At 33.1% G+C, this 23,012-nt stretch overlaps 1 protein-coding gene across 1 annotated transcript; it reads right to left on the reverse strand.

Annotated features, from left to right (window-relative positions):
- Window positions 1-2,918: 2,918 nt before the first annotated feature.
- Window positions 2,919-19,036, reverse strand: LOC145953195 (uncharacterized). The gene is made up of 6 exons (XM_083066988.1): window positions 13,050-19,036; window positions 12,671-12,733; window positions 11,985-12,058; window positions 11,660-11,721; window positions 10,983-11,528; window positions 2,919-5,974 (listed from the first exon to the last, which is right to left on the reverse strand). The coding sequence occupies exon 6, from the start codon at window positions 4,810-4,812 to the stop codon at window positions 3,481-3,483; it is 1,332 nt and encodes a 443-aa protein (XP_082923114.1). The 5' UTR covers window positions 4,813-5,974; window positions 10,983-11,528; window positions 11,660-11,721; window positions 11,985-12,058; window positions 12,671-12,733; window positions 13,050-19,036; the 3' UTR covers window positions 2,919-3,480.
- Between the last annotated feature and the right edge of the window lie 3,976 nt (window positions 19,037-23,012).

The raw sequence follows: 23,012 nt of genomic DNA on the forward strand, positions 1-23,012 counted from the left end.
CTAAAACTTGTAGGAGAAGCTAACCTTGACCATGGTTCACTTAAGAACCATGGTAAGGTCAACCTAACCTCCCAAGGTTTAGAAGCTTGGAAGGCAACCTTCAAAGCTTGAAGGAGAAGACTCAAATTCCGCCAAGAACAAGGTAAAGAGCTAAGCGGCCAAGACTCAAAAATGCTCACTTGATTTATTTAAAAATATTTGATTTGGTTTAGTTAGGTTCATCATATGATGATGAGAGCTAGCTAAATCAAATCTATGAAAAATTAGGAGCAAAATGAGTCTAATATGCAAAATTTTGCCTAGGCCCAGTTCTGGCCCAATTACTAGTCACACCCTTAAGCATTGCTAAATGCCACCCCTTTTTCCCTACTGAAAAAATAGAAAATGAATGTATCAACAAGGGAGGTTAAATGGAATTAAACTCTCCAAGTAACCCACCCTAAAATCAATATACAATCACTAATTAAAAGCAAGTAAAGTGCCTCACAAATGCAAAGGCAAAATTAGACCTATACAAAGGAACTATGTACAAAATATATACAATTAGAACTAGGCCTTCTCTTCATGATAGAGTAGTCCAAATGAAGAGTACCTTGGGCTTGAGAAGCCCACTAGTCTTCAAGAGGTCTAACTCTTCTTGTATTCTTCTAGCCATAGCTCTAGTGACTGGGCCCTTGGCCCATGGTCTATCATCCCCTCCCTCTTGAGAAGGATTTGTCCTGAAGTCTGTAGGTTCATCTTCCTCATCATAATCTGCAAAAGCAGTAAGATCACTAATATTAAAAGTGTTACTTACTCCATAATCACTGGGAAGATCTAATATGTAAACATTATCATTGATTCTTTGGAGGACCTGAAAAGGACCATCTCCTCTTGGATTGAGTTTAGACTTCCTTTGAGAAGGAAACCTTTCCTTCCTCAAATGAAGCCAAACCCAATATCCTTCCTCAAAGATGAGATTTTCTTTCCTTTGCTTCTTTCTAAAGCAGTTCTCTCATTTTGTTGTTGTATATGATTTTTAACCTTCTTATGTAATTTCTTCACAAATTCAGCCCTAGATACCCCTTCTTTATGAAAATAATGAGAAGAATCGGGTAGGGGTATTAGGTCTAAAGGAGTGAGAGGGTTAAAACCATAAACAACCTTAAAAGGTGAGATTTTAGTAGTCTTATGGACTACCCTATTATAAGCAAATTCAATATGGGGCTAGTACTCATCCCAAGACTTATGGTTACCCTTAAGGACTGCCTTTAACATTGTAGATAGGGATCTATTAACTACTTCTATTTGCCCATCAGTTTAGGGATGACAAGTAGTTGAGAAAAGTAGTTTAGTTCCTAGCCTACTCCATAGAGTTTTCCAAAAATGGCTAAGAAACTTAGTGTCCCTATCTGAAACAATGGTTTTGGGAAGACCATGAAGTCTAACCACTTCCATGAAGAAAAGTCTTGCTATGTTGCTTGCATCATCTATTTTGTGACAGGGTATAAAATGGGTCATTTTGCTAAATCTGTCTACTATCACAAAAATAGAATCCATGCCTCTCTGGGTCTTAGGCAAGCCCAAAATAAAATCCATACTGATATCAACCCATGGAGAGTTAGCAATTGGCAAGGGAGTATAGGAGCCATGAGGCATTACTTTAGACTTTGCTTGTAAACAAGCTATACATCTAGAGCAAAACCTCTCAACATCTCTTCTCATATGGGGCCAAAAGAATTTTTCTTTTAAAAAGCTTAGAGTCTTTTCAACTCCAAAATGCCCCATGAGACCACCCTCATGACTTTCTTTAACAAGGAGTTTTCTAATAGATCCTTGGGGTATACAAATTCTTCCTTCTTTATACAAGTACCCCTCAGAAATATAGAAACCTCCTTGAGGCTTTGCTAAGCATTGGGTATAGTATTCATTAAACTCAAGATCATTGGAATACAGTTCCTTAATGTGATCAAATCCCAAGATTTGAGACCCAAGGGAGACTAGCAAAATGTATCTCCTAGAAAGGGCATCATCCACAACATTATTTTTCCCTTTCTTGTATTTGATCACATATGGGAATTGTTCCAAGAACTCTACCCCTTTAGCATGCCTTTTATTTAACTTGCCTTGGCCCCTCAAGTACTTAAGTGACTCATGGCCACTATGAATGACAAATTCCTTGGGAATAAGATAGTGTTCCCAAGTTTGAAGGGACCTAATTGAATTCTACATTTTTCTTCACCAACTCATTCAATGGGGAGGCAAGTGTGGAGAAATTAGGAACAAATCTTCTATAGAAGCTTGCCAAACCATGGAAGCTCCTAATATCTCCAACACTTTTAGGAGTAGGCCACTCTTGGATGGCCTTGATTTTCTCGGGGTCCACATGAACCCCTTTTTTTTTATTAATAATAAAACCTAAGAATATGACACTATCTACACAAAAAGTACATTTTTCTAGGTTTCCAAAGAGTTGGTTTTTCCTAAGTATATGAAAGACTTGTCTTAAGTGTCCTAGATGATTACTTAGGCACCTACTATATATAAGAATGTCATCAAAATAAACTACAACAAACTTACCTTTACAATCCCTAACGACATGATTCATGAGACGCATGAATGTACTATGAGCATTGGTGAGCCCAAAAGGCATCACTAGCCACTCATATAATCCAAACTTGGTCTTGAAAGCGATTTTCCATTCATCTCCTTCTTTGATTCTAATTTGATTATATCCGCTTTTAAGATCAACTTTAGAAAATATAATGGCTCCATGAAGCTCATCTAGCATGTCATCAAACCTAGGGATTGGATGTCTATATTTAACAGTTATGTTGTTGATGGCCCTACTATCACAACACATTCTCCATTTCCCATCCTTTTTAGGGACCAACAACACAGGTACAACACAAGGACTTAAGCTCTTTCGAACCCAGCCCTTCTCCAACAACTCTTGGACTTGAGACTCTATTTCTTTAGTCTCTTGGGGGTTGGTCCTATAAGAAGGCCTATTGGGTAGGCTAGCCCCAGGTACCAAATCAATTTGATGCTCTATTCCTCTTAAAGGAGGAAGGCCCTTTAGACCCTTGGGAGGAAATAGATCATCAAATTCCTTTAAAAGAATTTTTACCCCCTTAAGTAAAGTCTCATGTCCACTAGATGTGGCAGTGCAAGTGAGAGTTCCTTTGCAAAGAAGGATATAAGAAGGTTGTTGAATCAAGAGGGTTTGTTTAGAAAGTTCTTTCTCTTGAGTAACAACCTCTAGGGAAGGAACCATTTTCTCCCTAGATTCCTCTTTATCCTTAGATTTCATGGACTTTTTTCTCTCTCTTTTTTCTGCTTTTTTTTAAACCTTTTTTCACTATCTCTTTTGAGTTTCATTTGTGCTTGATCCTCAGCCACTTGTTGAGGAGAAAGAGGATGAAGCACAAATTTCTTTTCTCTATGAGTAAAGGTGATCTCGTTAGTAAGGCCATTATGCATGGTTTTCTTATCAAATTGTCATGGCCTTCCTAATAAGATATGACAAGCTTCCATTGGTACTACATCACATAACACTTCATCTTCATAATTCCCAATGGAAAGCTTGACCTTTACTTGTTGGTCAACTACTAGGTCACCATCCTCATTAAGCCAATGGAGTTGATAAGGTTTAGGATGGGGACTTGTAGTTAAATCCAACTTTTCAACCAGCCTAGTGCTACAACAGTTACACCATGAGCCACTATCAACAATGAGAGAACATGAATTGTTTGAAACTTTGCATTTAGTATGAAAAATGTTCTCCCTTTGTGATAGGGTACCACTAGGTTGGTTGTTGAGGAGTCTCCTAATCATTAAGAGCTCCCTTTCATAGGGAAAAGTAGACTCCAGATTTTCCTCTTCATCACTTGCTTCTTCCTCACTATTACTAGAGGAAGTAGTAGCCTCATCTTGGCTACTATAAATGTCATGTCCCCTCATGATCATCACTTTCTTTGTGGGACATTGGGAGGCAATGTGGCCTCTCCCTAGACATTTAAAGCATTTTATATCACTAGTCCTAGAACTAGTGTGTGAAGTGACATTTCCCTTTCCTTTGTCTTTTTCTATAGCTAGACTCTTGGAGGGTTCAAAATTTTTCTTTTTCTTAAAAGGCTTTCCCTCCCTCTTGGAGTCTTTCTTTAGAGATGAAGAGTAGGAGCTATCTCTTTTATAAGAGGATTTTCTCATTCTTTGTTGTTCTAACCTTACACAAAGTTGGACCAAGTCATTTAAGTCCCTATAGGGTAGTAGCTCCACTTGGTCTCTTATCTCTAAATTAAGACCACTTAAGAATCTAGCTACAGTTGTAGCTTCCTCTTCCTTTATGCAAGCCCTCATCATGAAAAGCTCCATTTGTTGCCTGTATTGTTTTACAGACATATCCCTTTGTTGGAGCCTTTGGAGCTTATTCATAAGCTCCCTTCCATAGTAGGTGGGAATGTGCCTCCTTCTCATTGCACTTTTAAGATCATTCCAATATTGAATTGGAGGATCATTATGGAGGCGTCTCTCTCTCTCTAGAGTTGTCCACCAATACATGGCATGCCCTTGGAAGCTAAGGATAGCCAGAGGGACTTTCCTCTCTTCACTTACCTTATGACAAGCAAAAAGTTGCTCTATTTTCATCTCCCAATCTAAGTATGACTCCACATCATCTTTTTCGAAAAATTGTGGGAGGTCAACTTTGACTTCCCTAGGCCTTATGGACCTTCTAGGGGGAGGTTGGTAGTGATCCCCTTGATTCATGCTTTCATTAGGGGATGTATATTGGGAAAGTGAGCACCTACTCTTTTTCCTATGTTTCTTCATATCTTCTTTCAACTTTTCTTCTTCTTGCCTTAGAATTCTCAATTCTTCCTCAAGATAAACAAGTTGGCCTTCCCTTTCAATTTTATCTCTTTCTCTTTGAAGAGACTATTGCTTTTTCCATAGTTTAAGTGATTTGAGCTCTTTTGTAATGTATGAAAGACTTTTTGGAGAGCCATCACTTTCACTATAGGAGAAATCTTGAGACATTTTAAGACAAAAAGATTTTTCACACAAAAATAGTTTTTAAGAAAATAATATTTTTGGGAAGTTCTTAGACTTGGCACTTGAAGGTCTAAGAGTACAAATTGAACTTTGGAGGGAGGTGAGCTACTAAAGAGCCACTTAATAACCAAGTCTCTTCAAGTAAAAATCTCTAAACCCCCTTGTACGTTTGCCTTGCACAAAGAAATTTTCACAAAGAAATTTTTCAAAGAAAAATAACAAACAAGTGCCTAAAGTGTACAATTAATCAATGCTTGAAAACTTAAATTATTTAAAACATAATTTGCTTGAAAACTTAAAGACAAGAAAACATAAACTAGGCGTGGAAAGCAATTAGACCTAGGTGAGAGCTTGGAAAGCACCAAAGACTTCCAAGGACCCTCTCACAAGTACTACACGGATTTACTACTTGGAAAACTTAAGGAGAGGTGGAGATACACCAAAGGCACTCCAAGACACTCCTTAATAAAGGCCTTGTACAAAAAATGAGAATTAAAAAGTTACAAGAAAATGAAATACAAATTTACACCAAATGAAATGCAAATTCACACTCAAATGAAATGTAAATTCACACCAAATGAAATGTAAATTTACAATCAAATGAAATTAGTGGCTGCACTTAATTTCAAAGAAAACAAAATTAGCCACTAATTAGAGACAAATTTAGAGACAGATTTTGTAAGGAAAATTGGTTTTTGAGACAAAAAAATTTTGTCACTAAAATTAGTCTCTAAAGTTCACAAAATTTTCTAAAAATTTGTTGCTCCTTCTCTTCCAATTCCAGCCACCAAGGTTGCTGTCCTCTCAAGTGTATCACTCCACTTTTTAGAAGTAGCCTTGATATTGGATACTTCAAACTTTGACTTCCTTTGAACTTGGCCTTCCACACCTTCAAGAAGCACTCAACACACCTTAAGTTGCTGGAAATTTAAAGCAAAAACTGAAAAGGAACAATTAGAAATGACTACACCAATTGGTGGAAAGAAATGAGACAACTAGAAAGAGTTCCAAAAATTGACAAGCAAAAATTAAAGCACAATTTGAAAAGCTAGCACACAAAAGAGTTCCTATCAAAGGCTCTAGAATGGATTACAAAATCAAATCTAAGATTAGAAACAAAAACAAGACACAAAATATGTGGCTGGACTGAAAATTTTAAAGGCAAAAACACACCAAAATCGAGAGCTAGTTACACTAGTTTTTCACTCCTTTTGGCTTTTTCGTTTACTATTTTCTTTCTTTTCTTTTTGCAATATATTTTTCACTTCTTTTTATTTTAATAATCAGGAGTTTAAATGCCTTTTTAACAAATATAGGTCTCAGTCTTAGGCTAATAAAACTGCTGCCAAAATATTTTCACAAAACAAGAGGTGTTCACATGCATATTCCAACTAGTGCTTCTTAATTTTGTAGTATTTTTAGGTCAAATTTTAGGCACTATTTTATTTTGTTTTTCTCATGCATTAAGAACACATACACCTCTGTTTTGTCTCTGTTTTAATGCTTTAAAAATTGATATAGGTTTCAGCCACACACAAGACTCAAAGAAACCTAATAGGAAATAGTGTTTAACAATTTTTTTGACAAAACTTTTAACAAGACATAAAGGAAACATAACTCTAGGAAATTTGCTAGAACTAATAGCAAATCATGAACTCAAATATGTAAATCAAAAGTACATATAGGTAAGGTTCAGATTCAATAAGAAAAATGACGCACCACACAATGATTGAAAAATAATACAAAAATTAGGTCAAACAAGCTAGTCTAGGAATTTTCAACATACAAAGGACTACACATGACTTTCTAAGACAAAACAAGTGATTCAAAAACAAATCTAATGTAGTATGAATGTTGTCCAATCACGGACACATGTTAAGGAATGGAGAAACTCAAGCAAATAACAAAAACACACAAGCAAAGAACCTAGGCGCACCAAAACAAATTGATTCAAGAATTAGGAACAAGCAAAAATATGAATCAATTATTTTTCATGTGACAAATAGGATCCATCAAGATATGAAAAAAATTAGATCCATACAGCAAACACACATTAAGACATAGAAAAGGAAGAGTAGACAACACGGATTCAAGTAGAACAAGTTAGAGACACAAAACCTCAAGAGCACCAAAGCTCTAGATACCAAAAATGATAGAACTAGATGAAGACCGGTTGTTGAATCTTCATAGTTCCACCTTCATTCGACCTTTGCACCTTGAGGTTGATTCAATTAGAAGCTTGAAACACCTTTGAAGAACCTTCAATGGTGGAGAAACAACTTGGATGGTTCGGCCACTTCAAGAAGCTTGAAGAAGCTCGAGGAACCTAGTTCAAAGGTTGAAAACCTTTGAAGAAAAACCTAGAGGAGGAGCTCCACAGTTTTAGAGACTTAAGAGAAGAGAGAATTCTAGTAGAATTTCTAAATTCATTCATCAAAAGTGAAGTATTAGGTCAGATTTACAAATATATAACGAGAGGTAGCTTGTAGTGTAAGCTAACCTTAACCATGGTTCACTAGGAACTATGGTAAGGTTTAGCCTAACCGCCCATGATTTCTAAAACTTGTAGGAGAAGCTAACCTTGACCATGGTTCACTTAAGAACCATGGTAAGGTCAGCCTAACCTCCCAAGGTTTAGAAGCTTGGAAGGCAAGCTTCAAAGCTTGAAGGAGAAGACTCAAATTCGGCCAAGAACAAGGTAAAGAGCTAGGCGGCCAAGACTAAAAAATGCTCACTTGATTTATTTAAAAATATTTGATTTGGTTTAGTTAGGTTCATAATATGATGATGAGAGCTAGCTAAATCAAATCTATGAAAAATTAGGAGAAAAATGAGTCTAATATGCAAAATTTTGCCTAGGCCCAGTTCTGGCCCAATTACTAGTCACACCCTTAAGCATTGCTAAATGCCACCCCTTTTTCCCTACTGAAAAAATAGAAAATGAATGTATCAACAAGGGAGGTTAAATGGAATTAAACTCTCCAAGTAACCCACCCTAAAATCAATATACAATCACTAATTAAAAGCAAGTAAAGTGCCTCACAAATACAAAGGCAAAATTAGACCTATACAAAGGAACTATGTACAAAATATATACAATTAGAACTAGGCCTTCTCTTCATGATAGAGTAGTCCAAATGAAGAGTACCTTGGGCTTGAGAAGCCCACTAGTCTTCAAGAGGTCTAACTCTTCTTGTATTCTTCATTCTTCTAGCCATAGCTCTAGTGACTAGGCCCTTGGCCCTTGGTCTATCATAGAGAAATTCAGGGATATGAATCTTATTGTTTTGGATACTCCAAATTTTATTAGTTGTGGTATGACTACCATTACTAGTGATTTCTTGGAGATGGTGAAACAAAAACAAACTCAAGATGTGGGTTTGAATAAGGTTAGATAGTTGTTGGGTTTTAAGAGAGCTGAAGGATTTGAACAAGATGTGGATGGGGTTTTGTGATACAAAGGCAAAATTTGTATTCCACAAGATGAAGAGTTGAAGAAGTTGATACTTGAAGAAGGTCATAAAAGCAAGTTGAGTGTGCATCCGTGGATGACAAAGATATATCAAGATTTGAAGAGAATGTTTTGGTGGAATGGTATGAAAAGGGAGGTGGTCGAGTATGTTGCAACTTGCATTGTGTGTTAGAAACCTGAGGTAGAACATAAAAAACCAGGAGGTTTGTTACAGTTGATAGAAGTGCTAGAATGGAAATGGGATAGTATCGCCATGAATTTTGTTGTTGGTTTGCCAAGGTCGGCTAAGAATTGTGATTCTATTTGGGTGATCGTGGATAGATTAACTAAGTGTGCTCATTTTCTTCTAGTGAATATAAAATGGTCCTTGGAAAAGTTAATTCAGTTGTATGTTAAGGAGATAGTTAGATTACATGGTGTGCCCTCCAGTATCATCTCTGATAGGGATCCTCGTTTTACCTCCCGATTTTGGTAGAGTTTTCACCAGGCGTTAGGGACTAAGTTGAGACTCAGTTTTGCTTATTACCCATAGACTGATGGGCAGTCTGAGAGGACTATCCAATCTTTGGAGGACTTGTTGAGAGATTGTATTTTGGATCATCTAGGGAGTTGGGAAGAAATGTTGCCTTTGGTCGAGTTCACTTATAATAACAATTTTCATGCAAGTATAGGAATGGCACCATTTGAGGCTCTGTATGGGAGGAAGTTTCGAACATCTTTGTGTTGGTTTAAAGAGAGAGAATCAATGATGGTGGGGCCAGAGATCATCTTATAGACTACCGAAAAAGTGAAACAAATTCAGGAAAGAATGAAAGCTGCTCAGAGTAGGCAAAAGTCTTATGCAGACAAAAGGAGGAAACCTTTGGAGTTTTCAGAGGGAGAGCATGTATTTTTGAAGGTGACGCCTGCTACAAGTGTGGGAAGGGCTACTAAAGCTAAGAAGTTGAATCCTAAGTTTATTGGGCCGTATCAAATTCTCAAGAGGATTGGACCAGTGACATATTAGATTGCATTACCTCCATTCCTGTCTAATTTGCATGATGTGTTCCATGTTTCACAACTAAGGAAGTATATTCACGATGCGAGTCATGTCTTGGAATCAAAGGCAGTGCAAGTTAAGGAGAATTTAACTTTTGAGAAACAACCAGTCTCAGTGGTAGATAAGAAAGTTAAACAGTTGCGGGGTAAATCTATCAATTTGGTAAAGGTTATTTGGGATGAGGTTACTAATGAAGCCACTTGGGAGTTGGAAGATAGGATGAAGGATCAATACCCATATCTCTTTTTGAGTAAGTGAATTTTCGGGGACGTAAATTTTTGTTGTTGGAGAGAGTTGTAACGCCATGGAAATACTGAGCTATTTGGTAGATATACTCTCTATATATATGTATGTATGTATGTATGTATATATATGTTGTTTATATGGATTTGGATTGGATTATGGAGATGTGGATTTGAAATGTGCTTACCTCTGTGCATGTTGTATGTTGATGTGGTTTTGATTAGTTGTTTAAGCATGGTAGTGATTTTATAGTATGAGATGAAAGGTTAATGTTTTTGAGAGGTTTAGATAGGCATGTGTGTGCATGAATTTGGTGAATGATGCATTGTACACCATTATATTGAATTGGTACTAAGAGGGAAGAAGATTGATCACCTTCCTTCTCATCTTAGTTAAGTGAAATATTATGACATGCAACTCATTATTCCAAGCATATGTATCTGAAAGTGATGTTTTTTTGTGTGTTGATACATGTTGCATTTCATATAGAGTTGTGAGTATTGCATGGAAATGAATAAGATGGATAAGAGATTAAAGGATAGGAACATAAGATAAATCCGGTCTTTCTGAGTGAATTTGAGGTTGTTTTAGAGCTTAGAGAGTTGAAATACTTCAAGGAATAGAATATTTGAGGTGAATAGGTGCTAAGGGTGAAATTTGGAAATTTTGGAAAATGGCTATATATAGGGACTTAGGACCGGAGGATCTCATTTGTCAAACAGAGACAGTTTTTAGAAAGAGGAAGTAGAGAGAGAGGCTCTGGTCCGGAGGGAAACTGAGGACACATTTGGGAAGCTTATCAAGCCAGGATCAATCTTCACAATGATCAAAGGTTCTTACACCCTTTTTCCATCAAGTGTCGATTAAAAAATCATCCTATAAAGCAACCAAGTTCTCATGACTTTTGAATTTGGGATAACTTTAATGGATTCATATATCTTAGTTTCTCTCATGATAAATAAAATAATCATATGCTATAATTACACAATTTTCTAATGATGAATAAAACATTCATAATCTTTTAAACACTATAATCGCATCAAAACATGTCAATTTTCGAAGGATACCATTAAGATTTTGTAATATGATTTATGCTGCATTAATGTCTATCAATTCTAAAACACATAATCTTAATTTGAGGATATGATAAGGATGACACAAAAAAAAAAATACATAGATTATTGAAAAACTTACATGTCTCATATCTTTACAAGGGACTCATTATTTACCATGTGATTATATCCAAATGCCCTTAAGCCACCATTTTTTTAATATATTATCTGGGGCATAAAGAGAAATAAGGAAGATTGTTAGTAATAACATAGTAGGAAAGGAGAAATTATTTTGTTTAATAACTAGATACCTGTTGATAGGACAATACCACTAATACAAAAAAGAATGGACAATGTAGACGACCCAAGTATTAGGTCATTGTCAATTCCCTCTCAATAGCTACAATTAATTAGAATAATATCATTTCCATTCAGTTTGCTACTTCAAGAATAAGGTATCACACAATAAAACTATGTTAGGTTGACTTACAAATACATATCATTGCATATTAGAACGAATCAAATACAACATGAAACAATATGTGTAAAAACATTGTTTTATTACCTTCCAATGTATGCATCAAACTGATCTTAGGTGAGGGAATTCACTTCCCACATAAATAGGGGGACTTTTACAATCCATGCAAGAAGAGCATACATCCATTAAGTAAATAAGTGATAATCTTACCTGTTATAGAATATAAGCCAATAAAATGAAACTTTCCAAGCTTGAAGGTGTAGACAAATGCATTGCACTTCATAAGTAAATATGTATTGGATAAGCAAGAGTTTAATGACTTGCATTTTCCAACTCCGTACCTTCTAAATTTTCTAAATATCAGTAGGGCAATGCCACAACTTTCTGGCGCGACATTGCAAACCTATTAATTAGAAGAAAAAAAATACTTTCTTATTGTGATATTGCAAATCCATTAATTAAAAAAAATGACTAAAAAAAGTAAATTAATGTCATAAAAATGGTTACAAGTCTTTAATGTTGGAACAGGGGTGAAATGATTGTTTAGTTGGACCAACTAGTATCTTCTTGTATTTATAAATGTATAACTATTAAAGATTTTCAAAAAAAAATTATCAAGTTACTAAACAAGATCACACTTCAAGATTGAATTCAAGATAATTATACCTGTTGTAACAAAGTATCTTTAAACATTGTAGTTCCCACTACAATATTATAGCACAACCCATTAGTCCCAAAATCTGCAAATGTATAACAAGGAAACAAGAGACTTTTAAATGAATTCATGATAATCATAGATGGATTTTAAAATATATATTTAACCCTTAGGGCATTGTTTGTTATCAAATTTGTGTTTTGGACAATAGATGCTTTAACCTAAGGAAATGAGTCAAAAGAACAACAACCTAATTATCAACCATTTCTATTTTTGTATGAAAATGAAATAAATTATGCACTTGATTTCAACATAACTAACTACAAAAGATATATCAACAATTAGATGTAGTTGCTTTGTTTCTTCATTACAAGTTAGTTTCTTGAATCGATAAGAAATTTTGAAAGAAATGACAAGTAGAAGAATGAAATCTCTAAAATCAAACAACTATTAATGTTAAAATTGTTAAGTTGTCATACTTTTTCCTTCTTTGGTTTCAAAGGTTTGCCAAATTTTCTCCAATATAAAAGAAAGGCTAAAGGATGCATGTCAAATATGAAATACAAATCCCCAACAAAAAAATAAGCTCCAAGTATCATAAACGGTTAAAAGATAATATTTATTTAAAATGTTAATTTATGTTTTCAACATTGTACATAGTAATGAGTGTAAGCATAAAGAATTCCTGTGAACTAACCTTAACGAGGTCCAACTCCTTGATATCTTGCGGACAAGGCCAAACTTTCTCTAATTGTCATTTCTACAATATGAAGATCATTTTAAACGACATGAGCAACAACACTGTGGTATAAACTCATTCACCACAAGACAACTATAAGTTAACTTTCCAGAAAACAAATGAAGAAATTCCACTATATAAGTTAAAGCATTTATATTAGAAAATAAAGCTAAAACATGAAAACATCGTTAAAAAAAATTAAATATACCTTTCTTTAATGTTCTAACATTTAATTTTGGATCAAGATTTCCAACCAAGGCCAAAGGGTGATTTCCCAAAACTCGAAAGGCTTAAAAGTTAAAAACATCAAAACATCATTAAAAAAAATTAAATATACCTTTCTTTAATGTTCTATCATTTACCCAAAATGAACATATTCCCCTATTTGTTGGGATTTTTGGTTGGCAGCATGGTTTCTTTAAGGCAATAATGCCATTGTTGACCTGTAAAGAATCAAAATGAATTAGAATGTTGCATTAAGTGAGAAAAAATAATACTTAAAAAGAAAAGGAAGAACCTTTATGGAAGGGGATGACGTCTTCCTCTTGTTGTTCGAGAAAAAAAGATTCTTCATTATGTCTCGGTAGCACCATTGCTATAAGATGTTAGCTCCAAATAGTATGTATCTAAGCTTACAATGTTAATAACAACATAGGAACTATCTATCCAACAATCACTACGAATGAAGGTTCATTATGCTTAGATGCATCTACATTCTATAATTCAATATTAAATTTTCAATAAAGAAGGTTCAAAACTTATATTTCTTGAACATAAAAAAATATAAATGAGAAAGAAAAAAAAGCACAAATAGATAAAGTGAAAATGAGAATGAGTGAAAAAAGGGTGAAGTATTAAGGAATGAGTAAGTATATGCATTGGCACAAAGACAAACATAAACACAAAGCACACACACATTGACACAAACATAAACACTAACATACATAGTCATAAACACAAACATAAAGTTAGAGACCAAGCGCACACAATCATAAACACAAACACACATATACACACAAAGACATAGAGGCACACCATCACACAAAGACAAACCCACATGGAAAGAGTAGGAGAGATACAAACAAAAACAAACACATAAAGACACACAAAGTGACACAAACGCAGATACAAACAAAAATCCTATCACAGAGACAGATAAATCACACAAAGACAAAGATCAAGAGACACAAACACACACATGTCCCACACAAAGAAGGACACAAAGACATAAAAGGAGTGAGAGAGATAAAAACACAAACAAACACATAAAGACATACAAAGTGACACAAACACAAATCCTATCACAAAGATACTGATAAATCATACAAACAAATAAAGACAGAAACAGAGACAAAGATAAATCACACAAAGACAAGGACCAAGAGACACAAACACAAACATGTCACACACAAAGACAGAAACAAAGACACGAAAGGAATAAGAGAGATACAAACACAAACAAACACATACACACACAAAACACAAATTCAAACACAAATCCTATCACAAAGACACAAATAAATCACACATAAATAAAGACAAACATAGAGACAAATCACACAAAGACAAAGATTCTTACTTCCTTATTCATCATATGTCAACTAAAAGTCACCATCCAACAACAACCACGTTTTTCAAATTTTAAGAGTTGAAACAAGTTTATAGGATTTATATGCCCTAAATTTTCTCTTGATAAACAAAAAAACCATCTCATAATACCAATCTCATAATCATGACATCAGAGACAGGAATAACCATTAAAGGTTCTTACACCCCTTTTCCATCATCTGCCAATTAAAAGAATAATTAGGCAACAACTTTCTAGGGTTTATGTTCCCTTATCCTTTCATGGTGAATAAAACATTCATATTATATTTAGCAACTAAATATTGTCGACCTCAGAATCACGGAGAACCATGAAAGATTCTTACTCCCTTATTCATCATATGTCAACCAAAACTCACAATTCAATAACAACCACGTTTGTCAAATTTAAGGGTTTAAACAAGTTTATAGGATTTATATGCCCCGAATTTTCTCGTGATAAATAAGAAATCATCTCATAATAGCAATCTCATAATCATGACATCAGAGACAGGAATAACCATTAAAGGTTCTTACACCCCTTTTCCATCATCTGCCAAGTAAAAGAATAATTAGGCAACAACTTTCTAGGGTTTATGTTCCCTTATCCTTTCATGATGAATAAAAAATTCATATTATATTTAGAAAATAAATATCATTGACATCAGAATCACAAAGAACCATGAAAGATTCTTACTTCCTTATTCATCATATGTCAACTAAAAGTCACCATCCAATAACAACCACGTTTTTCAAATTTAAGGGTTGAAACAAGTTTATAGGATTTATATGTCCTAAATTTTCTATTGATAAATAAAAAATCATCTCATAATAGCAATCACATAATCATGACATTAGAGACAGGAATAACCATTAAAGGTTCTTACACCCCTTTTCCATCATCAGTCAATTAAAAGAATAATTAAGCAACAACTTTCTAGGGTTTATGATCCATTATCCTTTCATAATGAATAAAACAATCATATTATATTTAGCAACTAAATATTGTCGACATCAGAATCACAGAGAACCATGAAAGATTCTTACTTCCTTATTCATCATATGTCAACTAAAAGTCACCATTCAATAACAACCTCGTTTTTCAAATTTAAGGGTTGAAACAAGTTTATAAGATTTATATGCTCTAAATTTTCTCTTGATAAATAAAAAATCAACTCATAATAGCAATTTCATAATCTTGACATCAGAGAAAGGAATAACCATTAAAGGTTCTTACACCCCTTTTCCATCATCTGCCAATTAAAAAAATAATTAGGCAACAACTTACTAGGGTTTATGTTCGCTTATCCTTTCATGATGAATAAAACATTCATATTATATTTAGCAACTAAATATTGTTGACATTAGAATCACGGAGAACCATGAATGATTCTTACTTCCTTATTCATCATATATCAAGCAAAAGTCACCATTGAATAACAACCACGTTTTTCAAATTTAAGGGTTGAAACAAGTTTATAGGATTTATATGCCCTAAATTTTCTCTTGATAAATAAAAAATCATCTCATAATAGCAATCTCATAATCATGAGATCAGAGACAGGAATAACCATTAAAGGTTCTTACACCCCTTTTCCATCATCTGCCAATTAAAAAAATAATTAGGCAACAACTTTCTAGGGTTTATGCTCGCTTATCCTATAATAATGAATGAAACATTCATATTATATTTAGCAACTAAATATTGTTGACATCAGAATCACTGAGAAAAATGAAAGATTCTTACTTCCTTATTCATCATATGTCAACTAAAAGTCACCATCCAATAACAACCACGTTTTTCAAATTTAAGGGTTGAAAAAAATTTATAAGATTTATATGCCCTAAATTTTCTCTTGATAAATAAAAAATCATCTCATAATAGCAATCTCATAATCATGAGATCAGAGACAGAGACAGGAATAACCATTAATGGTTCTTACACCTTTTTTCCATCATCTACCAATTAAAAGAATAATTAGGCAACAACTTTCTAGGGTTTATGTTCCCTTATCCTTTCATGATGAATAAAACATCCATATTATATTTAGCAACTAGATATTGTTGACATCAGAATCACGGAGAACCATGAAAGATTCTTACTTCGTTATTCATCATATGTCAACTAAAAGTCACCATCCAATAACAACCACGTTTTCCAAATTTAAGGGTTGAAACAAGTTTATAGGATTTATATGTCCTAAATTTTCTCTTGATAAATAAAAAATCATCTCATAATAGCAATCTCATAATCATGACATCAGAGACAGGAATAACCACTAAAGGTTCTTACACCCCTTTTCCATTATCTTCCAATTAAAAGATAAATTAGGCAACAACTTTCTACGGTTTATGTTCCCTTATCCTTTCATAAACACAGACACATATAGACACAAAGACATAGAGGCACACCTACGCACAAAGACAAACCCACATGGAAAGAGTAAGAGAGATACAAACAAAAACAAACACATAAAGACACACAAAGTGACACAAACGCAGATACAAACAAAAACCCTATCATAGAGACAAAGATAAATCACACAAAGACAAAGATCAACAGACACAAACACACACATGTCCCACACCAAAAAGCACTTAGACATAAAAGGAGTGAGAGAGATAAAAATACAAACAAACACATAAAGACATACAAAGTGACACAAACACAAATCCTATCACAAAGATACTGATAAATCATACAAACAAATAAAGACAGACACAAAGAGACAAAGAAAAATCACACAAAGGCAAGGATCGAGAGACACAAACACAAACATGTCACACATAAAGACAGAAACAAAGACACGAAAGGAATAAGAGAGATACAAACACAAACAAACACATAGACACACAAAACACAAATTCAAACACAAATCCTATCACAAAGACACAAATAAATCACACATAAATAAAGACAAACATAGAGAAACAAAGATAAATCACACAAAGACAAAGACCAAGAGACACAAAGGCAAACATAAACATATAACACATGCATAGTAATACAGTGATCAAAGGTTCTTACACCCTTTTCCCATCATGTGACGATTAAAATATCATCTTGTAGTAGCAACCAAGTTCTTATGACTTTTGAATTTGGGATAACTTTATTGGATTCATATATCTTAGTTTCTCTCATGATATATAAAATAATCATATGCTATAATTACACAATTTTCTAATGATGAATAAAACATTCATAATCTTTTAAACACTATAATCGTATCAAAACATGTCAATTTTCGAAGGATACCATTAAGATTTTTTAATATGAATGCTGCATTAATGTCTATCAATTCTAAAACAAATCATCTTAATTTGATGATATGATAAGGATGACAGAAAAAAAAAATACATAGATTATTGAAAAACTTACATGTCTCATCTCTTTACAAGGAACTCATTATTTACCATGTGATTATATCCAAATGCCCTTAAGCCACCATTTTTTTAATATTATCTGGGGCATAATGAGAAATAAGGAAGATTGTTAGTAATAACATAGTAGGAAATGAGAAATTATTTTGTTTAATAACTAGATACCTGTTAATAGGACAATACCACTAATACCAAAAAGAATGGACAGTGTAGACGACCCAATTATTAGGTCATTGTCAATTCCCTCTCAATAGCTACAATTAATTAGAACAATGTCATTGCCATTCAGTTTACTACTTCAAGAATAAGGTATCACATAATAAAACAATGTTAGGTTGACTTACAAATACATATCATTGCATATTAGAACGAATCAAATAGAAAATGAAACAAGGGGTAAATATTAATGCACAAGTTTGTTGATTATGTGTAAAAACATTGTTCTCTTACCTTCTAATGTATGCAACAAACTGATCTTAGGTAAGGGAATTCACTTCCCACATAAATAGGGGGACTTTTACAATCCATGCAAGAAGAGCATACACCCATGATGTAAATAAGTGATAATCTTACCTGTGATAGAATATAAGCCAATAAAATGAAACTTTCCAAGCTTGAAGGTGTAGACAAATGCATTGCACTTCATAAGTAAATATGTATTGGATAAGCAAGAGTTGAATGACTTGCATTTTCCAACTCCGTACCTTCTAAATATCAGTAGGGCAATGCCACAACTTTTTGGCGCGACATTGCAAACCTATTAATTAGAAGAAAAAAATTCTTTCTTATTGTGATATTGCAAATCCATTAATTAAAAAAATGACTAAAAAGAGTAAATTAATGTCATAAAAATGGTTACAAGTCTTTAATGTTGGAGCAGGGGTGAAATGATTGTTGTTCCTTGCAAATGTGAACATATTGCTTGAGTTAATTTACAATTTGGAAAAATTGTTGTCAAGATATCCAAACCTATGGATATCTCATTCACAAAAAGAGTTTTAGTTGGACCAACTAGTATCTTCTTGTATTTATAAATGTATAACTATTAAAGATTGTCAAAAAAAATTATCAAGTCACTAAACAAGATCACACTTCAAGATTGAATTCAAGATAATTATACCTGTTGTAACAAAGTATCTTTAAACATTGTAGTTCCCACTACAATATTATAGCACAACCCATTAGTCCCAAAATCTGCAAATGTATAACAAGGAAACAAGAGACTTTTAAATGAATTCATGATAATCATAGATGGATTTTAAAATATATATATATATATATATGACCCTTAGGGCATAGTTTGTTATCAAATTTGTGTTTTGGACATTAGATTCTTTAACCTAAGGAAATGAGTCAAAAGAACAACAACCTAATTATCAACCATTTCTATTTTTGTATGAAAATGAAATAAATTATGCACTTGATTTCAACATAACTATCTACAAAAGATATATCAACAATTAGATGTAGTTGCTTTGTTCCTTCATTACAAGTTTCTTGAATCGATAAATTTTTTTGAAAGAAATGACAAGTAGAAGAACGAAATCTCTAAAATCAAACTATTAATGTTAAAATTGTTAAGTTGTCATACTTTTCCTTCTTTGGTTTCAAAGATTTGCCAAATTTTCTCCAATATAAAAGAAAGGCTAAAGGATGCATGACAAATATGAAATACAAATCCCCAACCAAAAAATAAGCTCCAAGTATCATGAACAGTTAAAAGATAATATTTATTTAAAATGTTAATTTATGTTTTCAACATTGTACATAGCAATGAGTGTAAGCATAAAGAATTCCTGTGAACTAACCTTAACGAGGTCCAACTCCTTGATGTCTTGCGGACAAGGCCAAACTTTCTCTAATTGTCATTTCTACAATATGAAGATCATTTTGAACGACATGAGCAACAACACTGTGGTATAAAATCATTCACCACAAGACAACTATAAGTTAACTTTCCAAAAAACAAATGAAGAAATTTCACTATATTAGTTAAAGCATTTATATTAGAAAATAAAGCTAAAACATGAAAACATCGTTAAAAAAATTAAATATACCTTTCTTTAATGTTCTAACATTTAATTTTGGATCAAGATTTCCAACCAAGGCCAAAGGGTGATTTCCCAAAACTCGAAAGGCTTAAAAGTTAAAAACATCAAAACATCATTAAAAAAAATTAAATATACCTTTCTTTAATGTTCTATCATTTACCCAAAATGAACATATTCCCCTATTTGTTGGGATTTTTGGTTGGCAGCATGGTTTCTTTAAGGCAATAATGCCACTGTTGACCTGTAAAGAATCAAAATGAATCAGAATGTTGCATTAAGTGAGAAAAAAAAATACTTAAAAAGAAAAGGAAGAACCTTGATGGAAGGGGATGACGTCTTCCTCTTGTTGTTCGAGCAAAAAAATTCTTCATTATGTCTCGGTAGCACCATTGCTATATGATGTTAGCTCCAAATAGTATGTATCTAAGCTTACAATGTTAATAACAACATAGGAACTATCTATCCAATAATCACTACGAATGAAGGTTCATTATGCTTAGATGCATCTACATTCTATAATTCAATATTAGATTTTCAATAAAGAAGGTTCAAAACTTATATTTCTTGAACATAAAAAAATATAAATGAGAAAAAAAAAGCACAAATAGATAAAGTGAAAATGAGAATGAGTGAAAAAAGGGTGAAGTATTAAGGAATGAGTAAGTATATGCATTGGCACAAAGACAAACATAAACACAAAGCACACACACAAACACTAACATACATAGTCATAAACACAAACATAAAGTTAGAGACCAAGCGCACACAATCATATACACAAACACACATATAGACACAAAGACATAGAGGCACGCCTACACATAAAGACAAACCCACAAGGAAAGAGTAGGTGAGATACAAACAAAAACAAACACATAAAGACACACAATGTGACACTAACGCAGATACAAACAGAAATCCTATCACAGAGACAAAGATAAATCACACAAAGGGAAAGATCAAGAGACACAAACACACACATGTCCCACACAAAGAAGGACACAAAGACATAAAAGGAGTGAGAGAGATAAAAACACAAACAAACACATAAAGACATACAAAGTGACACAAACACAAATCCTATCACAAAGATACTGATAAATCATACAAACAAATAAAGACAGACACAAAGAGACATAGATAAATCACACAAAGACAAGGACCAAGAGACACAAACACAAACATGTCACACACAAAGACAAAAACAAAGACACGAAAGGAATAAGAGAGATACAAACAAACAAATAGACACACAAAACACAAATCCTATCACAAAGAAAAATAAATCACACATAAATAAAGACAAACATAGAGAAACAAAGATAAATTACACAAACACAAAGATTCTTACTTCCTTATCCATCATATGTCAACTAAAAGTCACCATCCAATAACAACCACGTTTCTCAAATTTAAGGGTTGAAACAAGTTTATAGGATTTATATGCCCTAAATTTTCTCTTGTTAAATAAAAAATCATCTCATAATAGCAATCTCATAATCATGACATCAGAGACAAGAATAACCATTAAAGGTTCTTACACCACTTTTCCTTCATCTACCAATTAAAAGAATAATTAGGCAACAACTTTTTAGAGTTTATGTTCCCTTATCCTTTCTTGATGAATAAAACATTCATATTATATTTAGCAACTAAATATTGTCAACATCAGAATCACGGAGAACCATGAAAGATTCTTACTTCCTTATTCATCATATGTCAACCAAAAGTCACAATTCAATAACAACCACATTTTTCAAATTTAAGGGTTTAAACAAGTTTATAGGATTTATATGCCCTAAATTTCGCCTTGATAAATAAAAAATCATCACATAATAGCAATCTCATAATCATGACATCAGAGATAAGAATAACCATTAAAGGTTCTTCCACCACTTTTCCATCATCTGCCAATTAAAAGAATAATTAGACAACAACTTTCTAGGGTTTATGCTCCTTTATCCTTTTATGAAGAATAAAACATTCATATTATATTTAGCAACTAAATACTTTTGACATCAAAATCACGGAGAACCATGAAAGATTCTTACTTCCTTATTCATCATATGTCAACTGAAAGTCACCATCCAATAACAACCACATTATTCAAATTTAAAGGTTGAAACAAGTTTATAAGATTTAATGCTCTAAATTTTCTCTTGATAAATAAAAAATCATCTCATAATAGCAATCTCATAATCATGACATGAGAGACAGGAATAATCATTAAAGGTTCTTACACCCATTTTCCATCATCTGCCAATTAAAAGAATATTTAGGCAACAACTTTCTAAGATTTATGTTCCCTTATCCTTTCATGATGAATAAAACATTCATATTATATTTAGCAACTAAATATTGTTGACATCAGAATCACGCAGAACCACGAAGATTCTTACTTCCTTATTCATCATATGTCAACTAAAAGTCACTAACAACCACGTTTTTCAAATTTAAGGGTTGAAAGAAGTTTATAGAATTTATATGCCCTAAATTTTCTCTTGATGAATAAAAAATCATATCATAATAGCAATCTCATAATCATGACATCAGAGAGAGGAATAACCATTAAAGGTTCTTACACCCCTTGTCCATCATCTGCCAAGTAAAAGAATAATTAGGCAACAACTTTCTAGGGTTTATGTTCCCTTATCCTTTCATGATAAATAAAACATTCATATTATATTTAGCAACTAAATATTGTTGACATCAGAATCACGGAGAACCATGAAAGATTCTTACTTCCTTATTCATCATATGTCAACTAAAAGTCACCATTCAATAACAACCATGTTTTTCAAATTTAAGGGTTGAAAGAAGTTTATAGGATTGATATGCCCTAAATTTTCTCTTGATAAATAAAAAATCATCTCATAATAGCAATCTCATAATCATGACATCAGAGACAGGAATAACCATTAAAGGTTCTTACCCCTTTTCCATCATCTGCCAAGTAAAAGAATAATTAGCCAACAACTTTCTAGGGTTTATGTTCCCTTATCCTTTCATGATGAATAAAACATTCATATTATATTTAGCAACTAAATATTGTTGACATCAGAATCGCAAAGAACCATGAAAGATTCTTACTTCCTTGTTCATCATATGTCAACTAAAAGTCACCATCCAATAACAACCACGTTTTTCAAATTTAAGGGTTGAAACAAGTTTATAGGATTTATATGCCCCAAATTTTCTCTTGATAAATAAAAAATCATCTCATAATAGCAATCTCATAATCATGACATCAGAGACAGGAATAACCATTAAAGATTTTTACACCC

This window comes from Cajanus cajan, chromosome 1 (genome assembly GCF_000230855.2).
Source record: "Cajanus cajan strain Asha chromosome 1, NIPB_CcT2T_4, whole genome shotgun sequence".
In the NCBI taxonomy this organism is placed as follows: Eukaryota; Viridiplantae; Streptophyta; class Magnoliopsida; order Fabales; family Fabaceae; genus Cajanus; species Cajanus cajan.